Source organism: Miniopterus natalensis, chromosome X (assembly GCF_054644295.1).
Source record: "Miniopterus natalensis isolate mMinNat1 chromosome X, mMinNat1.hap1, whole genome shotgun sequence".
In the NCBI taxonomy this organism is placed as follows: domain Eukaryota; kingdom Metazoa; phylum Chordata; class Mammalia; order Chiroptera; family Miniopteridae; genus Miniopterus; species Miniopterus natalensis.
The window spans coordinates 57285802-57304137 of NC_142103.1; the positions used below are offsets into that span (position 1 = coordinate 57285802).

The 18336-nt window shown below is 42.2% G+C and overlaps 1 protein-coding gene and 1 pseudogene across 1 annotated transcript in view; one reads left to right on the plus strand and one right to left on the minus strand.

Annotated features, from left to right (window-relative positions):
* Positions 1-1274, minus strand: part of OGT (O-linked N-acetylglucosamine (GlcNAc) transferase) — a 56335-nt gene extending 55061 nt beyond the window's left edge. Inside the window, exon 1 of the mRNA XM_016207393.2 lies at positions 1050-1274. Coding sequence (XP_016062879.1) covers positions 1050-1086 — 37 coding nt within the window. The 5' untranslated portion in view covers positions 1087-1274. The remainder of the gene's footprint in view (positions 1-1049) is intronic.
* Positions 1275-1676: 402 nt separating this feature from the next.
* Positions 1677-5665, plus strand: LOC107532860 (suppressor of cytokine signaling 6-like; annotated as a pseudogene).
* The last annotated feature ends 12671 nt before the right edge of the window (positions 5666-18336 follow it).

The following is an 18336-nucleotide window of genomic DNA, read 5'->3' on the forward strand; positions in this document are numbered from 1 at the left end:
CAAATGCTCTCGGCGGCTGAATTGTCTAAAAGGGCAACCGCCTTGCACTTGTGCAGCCAACACTCCAGTTGCTTTACAAACTCTTCAAGCAGGGATGAAAACTTAAAAAAACAAAATAAAGCAAAACCACAACCTATGAATAAAGAGATACCGAGCTCAAGAATGGGGATGGAAGACCCAGAGGCGGCGGCGGAGGAATACAGGGAGAAAGTAACACAAAGCAAGACTTCGGCCCGCAGGGTGGTCAACAAGAAGCACGAGCACCAGGGTGGTTTCTCCCCAAGGGTAGGAAGTAGACGTTGGGCTGGCAATGTCGCGAAGGAAAGGGTGTGGTTCCCCGCGGGAGGGGAGGGAGGGCCGGGTGGGAAATCCAAGCTGGAGCAGCTGGTGGAATTGGGCGCTGGCAAAAGGAACCCCTGGAAATTTCCAATCTAAACTGGGGACGCTCAACCAAAAGAACACCGGCAAGGCGCTCCCCAGCGGGGCGCTGCTCAATATCCCCTCTTGTTAAGGTGACGTGTAGCACACCGAGAAGCTTTTGCTCATCCTTGGGTGATGCAAAGTGAGGATATGAATACATCGGAAAGGCACCCCCGCCCTAGACTGACAGAGGACCAAATCGGGCTAAGGAGAAAGGACAGGAGGGGGATGAAGAGGGATATGCAAAGGGGGAAGAGGAAGGACCCTGAGCTGAATTTGGGAAGAAAACGGTAGCGAAGGAGCGTGAAAGGACAGGGATTCCAACGCAGTCCATTCCGAGATATTCTAAGCATGCACGGGTGACAGAAGCGTCCCGAGAGAGTGGAAAGCTAGGACATTTGTGAGACTGAAAAGCAAGAAAGGAAGCAAACAGCAAGGGAAGCAAAAAAGAAATGTTTGCGGAGCAAACCACAGCGGAAAACCTGATCAGATGCCGGTAGACGACAGTAAGCCCAGCAATGCCACTGATGTCATGGGGATGGCTCGAGGGAAGGTAGGGGATGATGAGAGGCAGAGAACGGCGCGAGACCCCAACGGGGCGTCTACCAAAGTAGAAGGGACACCGGTACCTGTGCTGTCGGCCACGTTGCCCACGGAAGACGCCATCTGGAGCTTCTTGAGAGCGAGAAGGGTGTGATTGAGTCCCGATGTGCCACCACTGCTTGCAAGAACGTTGCTAGAGGTAGGAATGAGAGGGCAGCAGCAGTACCAGTGCTTTGGGAGGCTTGAGCGGCGGCAGCACTTACAGTCTTCGAACCTTAGGAACTCTGGTTAGCCATCTACTCTCACGGTCTTGAAATGGCGGCGACGGCTCCTCCACCGAAACAACACGGACCGGAACTACTTTCTGTTACAATCAAGTACCAGCGCGGAAGGAGCAGAGCTACAGCGCACCTACAAAATGACTAGGAGCTCTAGGGTAACCTTCCGCGCAGGGCCCTTTGCGACAAACAGGATTGTGTCGAGGGCGCAATGGAGTAACCATGTCATCTCTGCCCAGGGTTATGGCACTGTCTAGGGCAGGAGTGTCCAAGTTTTGGTTTTTTTAACAGTGAGGCGGAAGGTTAAAAAGAAACACACGTGACCAATACATCTTTGCCAAAGTCGTATAATCTTATTACCTAGCCAAGAATGTACACGTTAACATAAATGCCAAAGGCGTCTACAAAAGTTTAATTAACTTTAGTCCTACAAAAATGGACAGTTACAAGCCCGATAGGTAAATTCTGAGCAAGTAAATGTAAAATATTTCAAAGACTAAGCTGTTCGAAACGATGGGGGGAAATGTTCCAATTTGAGCAAGTCTTAATTCTGACTTCAGCTATTGATTTAAGCACTTTGATGAAAAAGACTGGTCCTTTAACAGGGTCAAACGAACCCAAACATCTCAGATTTTGGCCATTCAGCCCGAAATTTCAAAATTGTTTTGGTATTTAGATAGTTCTGCCCACAGTATTAGGGCAAACGCTTCCTAACTCACGGACGTGCTGAGAATTTGCACTCTAAAGGCAGCCATAAAAATGTTAAGGGTGATTCATATTCGTCAAAATCCATGACTTTTTTCTGAGTCGTGACTTCATTTCCATCAAATAGTTTTGCAAATCCTCACAATCCGATATTTCATTTAGCTCAAGGCAGTGCAACAGTGATAAATTGAGTTCACTTGCCTGTCTACCTAAACCACGCCTCCAGAGTGAATCGGAATTGCCTCCACTTCCTTGAACAAATTAGCTCTTATGACCTCCTGCAGTTTCAAGTTCACGGTGTAGACATTTTGTCAGATTAGTATTTATACTTCATCTCTTGTTCCAGAAAGGTTTAAGGTAGCTTGGCAGATCAGCAAGAAATTATTATAAACCAAGGGAGGCAACAAGTTGAATCTCTCAGAATCTTTTTATTTCAAAAAGTCCTTGATCTAGAAAACCAGGTCAGTAACTTTATTCAAAACGTTTATACTACCTAGCCGTGTGACTACATTAAAAAAAAACAAACAAAACAAAACAAAAAACACCCAAGTCCTTAAGTTCTGCTTCAATTTCTTTGAGACAGTTCACAAACTTAATAATGAATGTGAGCACAGGGAAAATATCTAATATTTATAATTTTGTTTCATCAACATACACTACACAAACTCTCCTGGAAACTGGGCACCAACCTCTTAATTTTATTTCACTGGTAAAGCACCTCCCCCCCCCCCCCCCCCCACACACACACAAATGCCCCATCTGTGGCGAATAAACTCAGCTTTTCTTTTAGAACAGACTTCTCAGATTCCACTGGCAGATGTTTAGGCCATACTGATTAGTGGATGCTAGCTAATTAAGTTAAACTGTTGTTAAATGCCAGGTCCTGTTCCCAGTCAGGCAGGCTATTTGGGCTATTCACATTTGTCGTACTTATCCCAAGAGAAGAGTCCGAGAATGTTATGACGCATTTTGCTGCCGCGGAAATATGCATGGTGGGGCTCGCAGTGGTTTAATAAGGAGAAGCCCCTGCTCGAGTCTCAAGAACCACCTCCAGTTTCCTTTCAGGAACAGCTCCTGGAGCCTTACACCTCCTTTGGCCAATCAAGTTACATCTACGTCTGTATGTGCAAGGCACTGTGGAGGTCACAAAAATCAACGAGACTTGTCCTCCAGAAACTTGAAGCCCAATTAGGTACAAAAGGCCACTAGAGCATAAAACAGATGAGTATCATTTAGGTGATAAAATACATTACCGTCTATTAATATCTGGGGAGGGAAGAGTCCCTTCAGGCTGGAGGACGGTGACGAAGAATGCCTGACCTGAGCATTGAAAGAGATGCTTTTGTGTGTTTAACGCCGATTCTGTCCCCCTCCCTTTTATGTGCAGCAATTCTAAATTCAGAATCATCTGAAATAAATCAGCTGCTTCTTCAACCCCAGTCCCAAAGTTTGCCACCATCATAACACCACTAGTGGTGTATTCATTTTCTGTCACTGTGTAACAAGTTACCGCAAATGTAGCGGCTTAAAACAACCCACATTCCTTAGAGTCGGGCCTCCGCTGGACCAGCGAGCAAGAGGGGACAAGCTCTGGCCGCCGCCGCCGCCGCGGGCGCCGGAAAATGGCTCCGAAGGTTAAATGAAGCTGGAAAAATACATGCATGTAGCACCGCAGTCTCTCCAGATGTTTGGGGACAATATTCCAGAGATTTATGCCTCCGGATTAGATAACTAGGCTTAACAAAGAAAATTAGTCTTCAAACCTTCCAGAAATCTTTGAGCGTGGGTAAAAGTAAAGAAGAAACAGATTTCATGGTAGTACAACCATCACTAGCTGGTGAATTTGGGGAGAATGATTCCTTATTTGGTAGCTGCTATGGTGAAGATGTGACCAGCTGTGGCATCCACAGTGAAGATGAAAAAGGTGGAAAATAGCCCGGCCAGGCGTGGCTCAGTGGTTGAGCATCGACCTAGGATCCAGGCGATCAGGGTTCGATTCCCGGTCAGGGCACAAGCCCGGGTTGCGGGCTGCAGCTGATCAATGACTCTCACCATTGATGTTTCTATCTCTCTCCCTCTCCTTTCCTCTCTCTGAAATCAATAAAGATATATTTTTAAAAAAGAAAAAGGTGGAAAATAAGATGAGAGAGTGAAAGCCTAATGGGTAGTATTTAAAAGGCAGCTTTCTGCAGAACAAAAGCAAAAAGGCAAAAGGAGCGCCCCCTCTGGGAGCGCTGCCCGATGGAGACAGCCTTCCCCTCCCGGCACCAATAATCTTTCAAGATGCAAGAGCTCAAAGCTCAATAAAGTCCATTTCCATGGCGGTCATCACTAGCGTCCTACCCCTTGGCCTCTTGACCTACAAACTCTGAAGAGGCCATATCAAAAGGGAGAAGGTAAGAGTCAAAGCTTTGCTTTATTCTTCCAATCCAAGTCCAACACGGAATGATGTTTGAAAAGATTGTCACCATCTTCAGCCTGAAACTGTGCTCCAAAAACAAAATAATTCATTAAGGAGTCAAGACTCTCAGAATGGAGTCTTGAATCTTCACCTCAATGAAGGAGTGCTGGGGTTCTCAGACTTTCGCCTGGAGACTGCGTTTGGTGTTCTGCGGGGGCACATGAAGGGATGTATCCTCTGGAAGGATCACCCAGCTATTTCCGGTCGGTTGCTCTCATGGAAGTTTCTGCAGTACCTTCTCAAGTTGGAGAGCTCTTTCTCTGAAACAATAATCTGTTAGACCAAGACTTAGTTGTTGCCCCAGAGATCTGTGTGGATCACTCAGTAGCTTGTTCATTGGCACCACAGGTGTCACATTACAGAACCCAAGAGCCAGTCATGGTTATGTCCCTCCATGCTGGCCATTGCTACCTCCAATGCAGAACAATGAAATCCAAAGGAACCTCAGTGGGCTCACCAGCACAGATGTCCATGTGGCTCTTGGGATTGCAAACAGTTTATGACTCAATGGAAAGTAGTGGTCTTGGGGTTGTGACAGGCCTTACAGGGGAGCTGAAAAAACTTGCAAAATAAGGATGGTACTGGAAACCAATCACATGCTGGGAGGTGGAAGGGTAGCTAGTAAATGTACCGGATGGTTCTTTTCTTCTTCAGAATAGTTCTAATGACTGTTATCTTTTTTTCTTTAATATATCTTTATTGATTTCAGAAAGAGGAAGGGAAAGAGAGAGAGAGAGAGAGAGACATAGAAACATCAATGATGAGAGAGTCATTGATCAGCTGCCTCCTGCACACCCCCGACTGGGGATAGAGCCGGCAACCCTGCCTGTGCCCTGACCAGGAATCGAACCACAATCTCCTGGATCCTAGGTCGATGCTTAACCGCTGAGCCACGCCCCACGGGCATGACTGTTTTCTTTATAAGCTCAAGCTTTCGCTCCCATGGTAAAACACTTCACACTAGAATTGAGGACTCAAATGGTAGGTTTCACTTTTATGAACAACCAGATGTAGATGGAAAATTCACTGATCTAATTAAACATTCAACCAGGGACTCTGAAAATGGATCTTTTTGTTATTCAGTGTCTCGGTCACCTGAATCTGCAATTTACCAATCAAGTACCACCACCATTCATGCACGTGTGATCTTTGCAGTACATGCGTCATTTTACTGTATGTCAGTATACCAGAATAGACATTTCCAAAATGGCCTTTGCCAAACAAAATGAACCATTACTGGCAGGAGAAGCATTACTGAAAGATTAGGAGAACCCTGCGTCTTGCACTCTGGGTTCAAGATAAAGATATTGAAATATAGTTTACATACTTCCTTTTTTTTATAGGTTTTTATTGATTTCAGAGAGAAGAAGGGAGGGGGAGAGAGAGTTAGAAGCATCAATGATGAGAGTCATTGATTGGCTGCCTCCTGCACGCCCCCTACTGAGGATCAGGCCCCAAACCGGGGCATGTGCCCTGACTGGGAATCGAACCATGACCTCCTGATTCATACATCAACACTCAACCACTGAGCAACACTGGCCGGCTGATTCTTTTTTTTTTTTACCAAGAGTGGAAGAGGGAGAGAGAAAGAGGAGGGGGAGAAGGGGGGCAGAAACAGGTAGAGAAAAACTGATCTGTTATTCCACATATTTATGCATTCATTGGTTGATTCTTGTATGTGCCTTGACTGGAGATCAACCCACAACCTTGGGGTATCAGGATGACACTCCAGCCAACTGAGCTACCTGGTCAGGGTCTAAATTATTTTTAAGATTGTGCTGATATTTTGTAACAAGTTGAATTTTTCTGTTGCCTTCATTTTCATCTAGTGGTTTCTGTGTGTGTGTGTGTGTGTGTGTGCGTGTGTATTTTTTTTTTTAATGAGATGGAAATGATGCATTTCACAGCTTAATCTTCAGAAAATTTTATTTAGCTATTGTATAAAATCACTGAGTAAAATCACATGTGAGCTAAGAACTATTAAATATTATATTGCAAAACAGCTCTGTTGGCATATTTAATGTATATATTTGTAAATATGTGACATTAAAAAATCTTAAATAAATGTATACCACCAACTTAGAAATTGTTGCCTTTAAGTCATTAAACTCTGATACAAATTGGCATAACATATAAAGGCCTATGGAACTAGAACTATTATTAGAGGAATATTACACTATCTTAGATTCCTATGATAGCAATTTTTGTGTTGTCTATACTTTCTTTGGCAAATATTTTTCTCAACTTCTTCACCTTAGTCAACATTTTCTTGGGTAGAACGTGATTGCACAACTAATTTTCACAAATGGGTTAGATTCTCTTGAAACATAAAGTTTTAGATTGATTTAGATAAAAAGAAAATATTGTAAAAGCATGGTACACAGAGGTTTTTGGACTGTCCTGAACCTCATTTTATCATGTATACATAGCTTGTTCCCCACGTTTTCCTCATATGTTACCATGTGTATAAGATCTAGCTATTTAGTGCCAGGTTAAGATTATTCTGAATTTCATCTAAATATATTTTTAAAATTTATTTTGCAACCCAAGCCATTATGCTCAATTAATATTTGACAAAGGAGGAAAGAGCATACAATGGCGTAAAGGCAGTCTCTTCAATAAATGGTGTTGGAAAAATTGGACAGGTACTTGCAAAAATGTGAAACTAGACCACCAACTTTCACCATACACAAAATTTAACTCAAAATGGATAAAAGACTTAAATGTAAGTAGTGAAACCATAAAAATCCTAGAGGGAAACATAGGCAGCAAATTCTCAGACATCTCTCGTAGCAATATGTTTGCCGATACATCTCCTAGGGCAAGAGAAACTATGGAAAAAATAAACAAATGGGACTGCATCAAAATGAAAAGCTTCTGCACAGCAAAAGAAACCATCAACAAAATGAAAAGGGAGCCCACTGTATGGGAGAACATATTTGCCAATGACACATCTGATAAGGGGTTAATATCCAAAACATATAAGGAACTCATACAATTTAACAAAAGGAAGACAAACAATCCAATTAAAAAATGGGCAAAGGACCTAAATAGACACTTCTCCAAAAAGGACATACAGATGGGCATGAGATATGAAAAAATGCTCAAAGTCACTAATCATCTGATAGATGCAAATTAAAATGGCAATGAGATATCACCTCACACCTGTCAGAATGGCTGCCATCAACAAATCAACAAACAAGTGCTGGTGAGGGTGTGGAGAAAGGGGAACCCTACTACACTGCTGGTGGGAATGCAGACTGGGGCAGCCACTATGGAAAACAGTATGGAGGTTCCTCAGAAAATTAAATATGGAGCTGCCGTTCGACCCAGTGATCCCACTTCTACGAGTATATCCTAAGAAACCCAAAACACCAATCAGAAGGAACTTATGCACCCCTATGTTCTGCACCCCTATGTTGTGTAATAGCCGCACAATTTACAATAGCTAAGACCTGGAAACAGCCCAAGTGCCCATCAGTAGATGAGTGGATAAAAAAGCTGTGGGACATTTACACCATGGAATACTACGCAGCTGTAAAAAAGAAGGATCTCTTGCCCTTCGGGACAGCATGGATGGACCTGGAGAGTATTATGTTAAGTGAAATAAGCCAGAGAAAGATAAATATCACATGATCTCACTCATATGTGGAATTTAATGAACAAACTAAACTGATGAACAAAATAGATCCAGAGATACAGAAGCATAGAACAGACTGAGGGATCCCATAGGGAAGGTGGGTGGTGGGTGGGGGGTTGAGGAGAGATTAATCAAAGAACTTATATGCATGTATGCATAACCCATGGACACAGACAATAGTATGGGGAAGGCCTGGGGGTGGGGTGGATGTGGGCTGGAGGGGATCAATGGGGGAGTTAAAAAAGGATGTCTGTAATACTTTCAACAGTAAAGATAAATTTAAAAAAATAAAAGTTAAAAATTTTTTGTTGTGTTGTTTTGGAGGGCAAATGTTATATTGTTCTATTCAGAAAACCAATTTTTGATGCACCTTGGTATATCCATAATATAAAATACCTTAAAGAAATATACCCTGATATAATGCAATCTGGAATTGTTAGGTTCCGATAGTGTACGATAAAAATAAAGCATTTGTCAAGAAATTAATTAAAGCCCTGGCCAAGTAGCTCAGTGAGTTAGAGGATCATCCCAATACACCAAGGTTGTGGGTCAGGGCACATACAAGAAGCAACCAATGAATGCATAAATAAGTGGAACAACAAATTGATAGGTTTTTTTCTCTCTCGAATCAATAAAAAAGAAATTAATTAAATTTGTAAACAGAAAGAAAAGGGTATTGCAATATTTTCTGCCTTTGTACAGAGAGATAGGCATATGATGTGAGTAGCAAATATAATGTGAAAGGTTAACTTTATTTGATACTTAAACAGTCTGGTTGAAAATGGAAGGGGGGGAAAAAGGAAAAATAAAACTTCATTCCTCTAGTTTGGTCTAAGTATATTTTGTTTATATTTTTGGATTCTATAGACAGTTTTGTTAAATAGTCTAATATGAAACAATTGCCACTCCCATAAACAACTTCAAATTTCTAAAATAAAGTGTTGGTACAATAGTAATCACAAATTTAGTTTCTTTTAGTACTTTTTTTTAATCTTTATTGTAGAAAGTATTACAGATATCCCCACTTTTCCCCCCATTGATCCCCTCCACCCTGCATCCCCCACCCACCACTCCAGGCCTTCACCATGCTATTGTCTGTGTCCGCGGGTTATGCATATAAATACTTTGGTTAATCTCTCCCCACCCACTCCCCCGCCCCCCCCTTCCCACTGAGATTCATCAGTCTGTTCCATGCTTCTATGTCTCTGGATCTATTTTGTTCCTCAGTCTATTTTGTTTATTAGATTCCACATATGAGTGAGATCATGTAAAGCTGAATCAGGAAGAATCAGAAAACCTGAATAGGCTAATAACAACTGATGAAATTGAAGCAGCAATAAAAAAAACTCCCAGCAAACAAAAGCCCTGGTCCAGGTAGCTTCACAGGGGAGCTTTCTAATTCTTTAAGTTGTAGGGTTAGACAGTTTACTAAAAATTCTTCTTGCTTTTTGAGGTAGGCCTGCAGTGCTATGAACTTTCCTCTTAGGACTGCTTTCACTGTGCCCCATAGATTTGGGGTTGTTGTGTATTCATTTTCAATTGTTTCCAGGAAGCTTTTGATTTCTTTCTTGATCTTATTGGTAACCCATTCATTGTTTAATAACATTCTATTTAGCCTCCATATATTTGAATGTTTTTGAGTGTTTTTACTGTAGTTGATTTCTAATTTCATGCCCTTGTGATCTGAGATGCTTGGTATGATTTCAGTCTTCTTGAACTTGTAGAGACTTGTTTTGTGCCCTAACATGTGGTCTGTCTTTGAGCATGACCCATGTGCACTTGAGAGAAATGTATATTCTGCAGCTTTGGGGTGAAATGTTTTATAAATATCAATTAAATCCATCTGATGTAGTGTGCCATTTAGAGTCACTGTTTCTGTGTTGTCTTTTTGTCTGGAAGCTCTATCCAGTGAAGCCAGTGGGGTGTTAAAGTCCACAACTATAACTGTATTGCTGTTGATCTCACCCTTAAAGTCCTAAGGTTATTATTGATAGGTCCTTATTTATTGCTTTCTTAATTCTTTATGCCTATGTTTCTCTCTCTATTTCTCCTTATTATTACAGCAGTCCTTTAACATTTCCTGCAGTGCTGGTTTAGTGGTGATAAACTCCTTTAGCCTTCGTTTTATCTGGGAAGCTCTTTATTTCACCATCTATTTTGAATGATATCCTTGGTGGATAGAGTAATCTTGGTTTCAGATCCTTGTTTTGCATTACCTTGAATACTTCATGCCATTCCCTTCTGGCCTGTAGAGTTTCTGATGAGAAGTCAGCTGACAGCCTTATGTAGCTCCTTTGTAGGTAACAAATTGCCTTTCTCTTGCTGCCTTTAATATTCTCTCTTTCTCTTGAGTTTTTGGCATTTTAATTATGATGTGTCTGGGTATGGGCCTCTTTGGATTCTTCTTGCTTGAGACTCTCTGTGCCTCCTGAACTTGTGTGACTTTTTCCTTGACTAGGTTAGGGAAGTTTTCTGCCATTAGTTCTTCAAATATGTTCTCTAACCCTTGCTTACTTTTGACCTCCTCTGGGACTCCTATGATGTGAATATGGTTATGTTTCATGTTGGCCCACAGTTCCCTTAGATTGTCCTGTTTTTAATTGTTTTTTCTTTTTGGATCTCTGATTGAGTGATTTTTTTTCTACTCTTTTGGACTGTCTTCTAATTCACTGATCGATATTCAGCTCCCTCTAATCTGCTGTTTTTTTCTTCCAATGTATTCCTTATTTCTGCTGTGTCATTCTTACTTTCCTTCATAGTTTCCATATCTTTTTTCATGCTGTTGAGCATCCTTACAATCAATTTCTGAACTCTATATCTGATAGATTGCTTACCTCCATTTCATTTAGCTCTTTTTCTGGAGACTTCTCTTGTTCTTTCATTTGGGGCTTGTTTTTTGTCTCCCCATTTTGACTGCCTATTTGGGTTTGTTTCTATGTATTAAGTAAGCCTGCTAGGACTCTCAGTCTTTTTGGATGGTCTCTGTCACAGGCCAACGTCAGACACTGAGACTGGCCTTGAGTACCCTGTTTGGAGCTATCAACAACCATGGCTTGAGGTCCCCTCTGTTGGGGCTGGTGTGTTTGGACAGGACCAAGATGCACACCAAAGTCTGCTTTTCCAAGGCCTGGGTCCAAAGCAGATCAGGCAAAGACTCAAAGCACTCTGAGATCTGCTGCCTGCAGGCTGATTAATCTGATTCTCTTAATGAGCCTCAGGCTATAGAAACTCCTCTGGGTAGGGTGAGAGGTTTACCAGCATGGTGGAGCAATTGTTTCTCCCTCAAGCAAAAGTTGCTTGGAAGGTAAATGACTGCTTGTAGACTATGTCCTCTGCATTATGAGGGAGTGACTCAGCACAGGAATCTAGAGGGGTGCCCTTTAAACTCTGTCTCCAGAGCCCACAACCTTAGCTCACACAGCTCCAGTCCACTCCGCCCTCCCTCTGCTGGAGCCCAAGGTGAGTGGCTACACACACAACTTTGTGTGTTGGCCCTTTAAGAGGGTGCCTGCACATCCAGCCGTTTCTCCCTGGCAGACAGAAACCTGGCTGCTTTTCACAGCCAGATGCTATGTGGGCACCTTTCTCAGTTCTGGTGCTCTTGGCTGGGAAGCCCAGCCTGGGGTTTAGGCCCTAGAGTCCTCAGTGGGAACCCCACACAGCTGAGATAACCCTCCAGACCTTCAGCCGCTGCCTGTGGGAGCCCAGCCAGCCCTCTCCCACCTCCATACTTCCTACCCATCTCTATGTGGTCTCCACTTTTCTTCCTTGGTTATGAGGGTGCTCTCCAATTTGTCTTTTGTTGCAGTTGATTATTCAGGATGGTTTTTCTATATTTTAGTTGTAATTCCAGTTTGGTCCCGGGAGAGTGTTAGTGTAACTTCTACGCAGTCTGCTGCCATCTTTAATCTCTCCTCTTTTAGTACTTTTTAATCCTATAAAGAGGTTTTTTTGGTAAACATCCTTTTTATTAATCAACCATGACAAGGCACAATGTGCAGTTGCTATTTCTAAAAAGTGTTATAAACTGCATCTAGAGATGATGACAAATTCTTAAAGAATTTTGTAATAAGTATACATGTTGGGTTAAGGACGTTTTATAGTCATGTGGAAGTGTCATGAAATTAATCCTTGCAATTCAGATTACTGTAGTTTATATTTTTTCTGTATGTTTCAAATCAGGTGTGTACCATTTGTAGTGAGAACCCCATAGAATGAATCATCAGAAGCCCATTGATTGTAATATGTCATTTGATTTATAAACAAATAATAGTAACTTTGTGCACATTTCTGGAAATAGATTGTATAATAAGTTATGTATCTGCTTCTAGATTCAGTGTATAAATAAAAGTTTCATTAAAACATACACAGGCAGGGCTGGTGTAGCTAAGTGGTTGAGTGTCGACCTATGAACCTGGAGGTCTCAGTTGATTCCGGGTTAGGGCACATGCCCAGGTTTCAGGCTCGATCCCCAGTAGGTGGTGTATAGGAGGCAGCCATTCAATGACTCTCTTTCATCATTGATGTTTCTTCTCTCTCTCCCTCTCCCTTCTTCTCTCTGAAATCAATAAACATTTTAAAAAAACAGACACACACACACATGCACAAAACACACACATTTATTTTCTCACAGTTTCCATGCATTAGGAATCCAGGCACAGGTTAACTGGGTTCTCTGCTCAAGGTCTCATAAGCTAAAATGAAGGTGTCAGCTAGGCAACAAACTCATTTGAGGCTTAGAGACTTCTTCCAAACTCATGTGGTTGTGGTAGGATTTACTTCCTTGAGGTCAAAGTACTGAGGTTCCTATATCCTTCATGGCAGTGAACTGGAGGCCACTCTCAGCTCTTAGAGGCACGTAGCCCTCTCCATCTTCAAAGTCAGCAATGGAGAACTTTCCTCATGTCAAACTCCTCTCATACTTTGAATCTCACCATAAAGAGCCCAGTCCCTCCTAGTTTTTTTAAAATTGTAATTAAAAACAGCACATGTAACACAAAATTCGCCATCTTAACTATTTTAAGTGTACCTTTCAGTAGTGTTAAGTACATTCATATTGTTGTGCAACAGATCTCCAGAACTTTTCATCTTGCAAAACTGAAACTCTATATTCATTACACAACAACTCCCCATTTCCCCCTTCCCCAGGCCCTGGTAACCACCATTCTACTTTCTGTTTCTATGAATTTGACTACTTTAGATATCTCCTATCAATGGAATCATACAGTATTTGTCCTTTTGTAAATGAAGACCCCAATCCCTTTTATGAGTTCACCTGATTAGGTCAGCTCACTTAGGATAATCACTATTAAAGTTAATTGATTTGGGGCCTTAATTATACCTGCACAATCCTCTCACAGCAGTGCCTAGATTAGTTTTTGACTAACTGGGAGAAAGCGTGTGCTCATGGGGTGAGGGGCAGGAATCTTGGGAGCCATGTTAGAGTTGCCTATCACAAATAGTGAAGTAATGCTAAAAAGGAGTTTGTTAACTGGGGCCTGTCAGTTTCACATGCAAAGTTCAACTTTCATATACTGTATTAGCCCTTTCAATTAAAATAGCTCTGGGCCCAGCCAGCTTGGCTCAGTGGTCGAGCATAGACTTATAGACCAGGAGGTCATGGCTCAATTACCGGTCAGGGCACATGCCTAAGTTGTGGCTCAGTCCCCAGTGGGGGGCATGCAGGAGGCAACTGATCAATGACTCTCTCATCATTTATGTTTCTATCTCTCTCTCTCTCCCTCTTCCTTCCGCTCTCTCTGAAATCAATAAAAATATATTTTTAAAAAAATAGCTCTGGGATTCATCATTTACCTCCACAGTCAGTGTCACTCCCCTGGTACTGGCCTGGGCAATTACAACAGCCCTCTAACTGGTCTCTAGCCCTACCCGACTCTAATTTTCCACACTTCAGATTAGAAGATCTAAAATGCAAATCAGAATTAAGTAAATACTGTAAAAGTCCTCAGTGGCTGTGCATTATTTGTCAGCTCCACCTGCTAATGCAGCCTCATTCCTGTACTCACACTCATACTGATTTCAGTTCTCTGGAGAGATCAGGCTATTTTGCCCATCCAACCATACCTTTTCCCAATCTTTTCTCTCATCTACAATGGTCATTTCCTCCATCCCAGTCTGCCTAGAAAATTCTTATATATCCTCCACTCTCCCCTGCTTAAGTAGATATTGTCACCCAGCCCACGATCTCCCTCTCCACCCTAATTCCTGGAGCTCATACTAGGGTATCTCATTGTCCATGGAGATGACACAACAACTTCTCCATCCCTTGATTCTCAATTACCTTTTCCATTTCACTTCAGCCACCCACACCCAGAACACCACATCTTGAACTTTATTGTGGCCCAGAATTGCTCACCTCTACCATTTATCCCTCCAGTATTCCATTTTGGCCGCAATTTCCTCTCTTGCTTGATCCTTCAGGCCCTCACCCACTTGGTACTTTTTTTTCTTTACTTCATAGAGACCCGTTTAGTTCTCTGAGCCTTCAATTTTCTCTCAGTCTGTCAGCCTCTCCTGGCCTCTTTTCATTTTCCTTCCCAACCTTTCTTAATCCCATACCTCATAACCTAAACTTCTCTCTCACTAGCGCCCTTAATGCCCCCCCTTTTTATTTTAAGTTTTATTATTGTTTAAAATATTACAGATGTCCCTTTTTCTCCCCAATGACCCATTCCACCCCGTTCCTTCCCCCTCCCCAGTCCCTCTCCCCACCATTGTCCCTGTCCTTGGGTTGTGTGTATATGCACATAAATTCTTTGGTTACTCTCTCCTCCTCCACCCAACCGCCCTCCTTAATGCCCTTTTCATTCCTGTCTGCCAAAGGAGTCACAGAAACCTCTCACCTTGGGTTGGTACTACAAACCACTCTTCTCTCCTCCTTCACCTGGGTGTTTGTCCCTGCTAGAGAAAAATCCACAAAACCATAAAAATTAGCACCACTATAAATCCATGGTCTGAAGTCTCAGCTGAATCTCTTCTACAAATAACATTCACACACACCCTTATGTCCATTCCATCTTCCTGTTCAACGTCCATCATTCACCTGTGCCCTAAGTGCCAGCTTTTTCAACCACTTTCAGAACCTTGTTCCATCAGTTATCCCTTTTCTCTCTGATTTCAATCTGTGGTGCTTTTTCCTCAGCCTTACACATGCCTAGGTCTCTCCCGTTTAAAAAAACAAAACAGAACTTGATCCTAAGTCTCCATCAGGTGCCAATTTCTCTTCTTACCTTCTCAGCTTAAACTTCTCCAAATAGTAGTATTCTACATTTGCTGTCTCTACTTCCTCAAATTCATTCATGCCTCATACTAAAAAAGGTTTCCACTGAAATTTCTTTTGGCAGAAGTCACCAACGGCGTCCAAACTGCCAAAGCCAATAGCTACTTTTCAGTCTAGATGTAATTGACTTCTCTATGCATTTGACACTGCTGATAAATACTTCCCTCTTAAATTATTCTTGTTCCTAGGTTTCCATAACATTGAATTAATTGTTTCCTGGTTATTCTGTACTTCTCTGGCCATTCTTTTTTATTTATTCTATTATTTTTAAAAATATATCTCTATTGATTTCAGAGAGAGGAAGGGAGAGGGAGAAAGAGAGAAACATCAACGATGAAAAAGTCATTGATCAGCTGCCTCCTGCACACCCCCTTCCAGGGATCGAGCCCACAACCCCGGCATGTGCCCTGACCGGGAATCAAGCAGAGATCTCCTGGATCATATGTGGATGCTCAACCACTAAGCCATGCCAGCAAGGCATTATTCTCTTTTTTAATCTCTTCCCCCTTATAGCACTTAAATGTTAATGTTCCCCAATATTTTGTCAAGAACAGTGAAGGGTCTGAGATGTTACCCCACTTACACTTTAAGTATATGTACTTTATACTTATAAATACTAAAGAAACACAAGGAACCTGGATCAGAGACAGGAGGATTTTTTTTATTAATACAACCAGGTCAACAATCAGAGTAACACTGCCATGTCAGCCCCCCATATGCAGACCCACAGGTGACAGGATGAAAACTGATGGAAACTTTCTATGTGAGTGGCAGGTTTCAACTAATAGAAGAGGGATGGAGAACAATGGATTTTCTCCATTTACATATGGGACGGAGACAGCAAGCCTACTCTCTCCTGAAAGGACAGAGAAATCCCTATGCTCCCTGGAGACAGAATGAAAAGGATCTTGGTTCTTATACTAACCTTTGTAATGTTAACATAACTTTCCAATGACCAGATAAGCTGTGTCTCCAGCTTTTACAGCCCAGAGAGATGTTTCCAAGGTTTGAGTTTCATCCTTTTTTAAGCGTTAACTCTTAGGGATATAGTGCTGCAGTCTTCCTGGTTCCATTTGGATCTCTCGGAAAGATAAGTTTTAGTATTCCTTTGGATCAGAGCAGTTAACCAGACAAATGGCTAGAGACAGCATCCTCATGGTATGTGAAAAGTGAAATGCATCTAGGGGAAGTGAAAGCAAGCATTCTCTGTCTTTATATTGTATACATTCTTGTGTCTCAGGTGGCTAGGGCTTTTTACAGGCCACTGAGAAATTCAGGGAAGTTTTCTTTCCCACACCAGGCTTCTCTCTTTTGTCTTCTCATATCGCTCTACATGCTCTCCTTGGACCTCTCCACCCACTCTTGCTTTAAATGCTACCTGTATGCTAAGAATTTCAAACATTCCACTACCTGTTAGACATCTATAACTGAATGTTCTACAAACGCCTCAAACTCCACGTGCTCCAAATGGAACTCTTCATCCTTGCCCCAAACTCTTGTATCCTCTACATTAGTTGATAGCAGCACCGTCTGTGTCATACTTGTGGCTGCCCTCATTATTTGAACAGCCTTTCTATATATGGAAGAACTTCCACATTATGAGCTCTGCCTCCCTTGTGTAAGAGTCCGAACTATTTGCCAGCCTCCTTTGTAACCAGGACACAGTCAGGGGACTTAGATTCCTTCAATCATAAATACCTGCATGAGACTCAGATTCAGAACTGAGCAACAATGAGGAAACCGGCTCTATGCGGAGCTTCCGTTTTTTTCCTATCAGAGAATTCCCAGTGTTTTCAAGGTTGACTTCTTGTAGCAGAAGCAGTAACAGTTTCCTCTTGTGCTCTGGGCGGGGGCATTTGTATCATCTGGCCACTTCTGCAATGGTTTGGGGTACTGTTCCTGGAAACTTAGCCTCCAATCTTGTTCTCCAGCCCTCATGGTTGTGGGAGCTCCTCAATATCCTTTTTAAAAAATGCCTTTTCAGCTCAGTCAACTAGAGTCAGCCTCTGTTGCTATCAACTAGTATCTCTGACAAATACACACCCCATCACACAAAACAAGAACCTGGAGTCATCCTTGACTCTCTCTCACCACCAACATCCAATCAATCCTCCAGTCCTGTTAATTTTATCTCTAAGCATTCTTTTAAATTTTTTAAAAAATTTTATTGACTTTTTTTTTTTTTTTTGAGAAAGAGGGGAAGTGAGAGAGGGAGAGAGAGAGAGATACGTTGCTGCAAGAGCAAACCGCTGCCTCCTGCCAGGAATCAAACCGGCAACTTTCGGTGCATGAGATGATGCCCAATCAACTGAGCCATGCCAGCCAAAGCTCCTAAGCATTTCTTGATTCTGACCCTTCCACTTTATCCCAGTTATGACTTCCCTGTTTCAGGCCCTGATAACTTTTTCATCTGGACTGCTGCAACAGTCTCTTAATTAGTCTCCCTGCCTCCAGTCTTGTCCCCTTCCAATTGTGGCCTGTATACTGGTAAGAGAGGGACCTATCTATGAAATAAGCCTGAGTGTCATCCACTTGCTTTAAACCTCATTACTTGCCACTTCCTATGTTGAAAATGTTTGCTGAGACCTCTCATAATTACTCCCTGTGCGTGAGTGAGTGCGTGCGTGTGCATGCACACATGCTTCTGTCCCTTGGCTCTGTGCCTTTGCTTGTGCTGTTCTGACTAAAATGACCATCCTTCCCCCTCTTCACTATGCCAGTTCCTGCATACTTTTTTCAAACATCCAGAGGCTGTGATGGGTGACTCTTCTCCGTATCTCCTTATTTCCATAATACCTTATACATACATCTATCACAAGGCACTGTAATTGCCCACCTATATTGTGAGCTTTCTGAGGGGGGACAAATGAAATCTGAGTATATATAAGGTAGGCATCTCCTCAATGCCTTAGTGCATGATATTAGTATGCACACAATAAATGTTTGATAACTGATTCACAAATGGATTGACTCAACTCAATTCAAACAT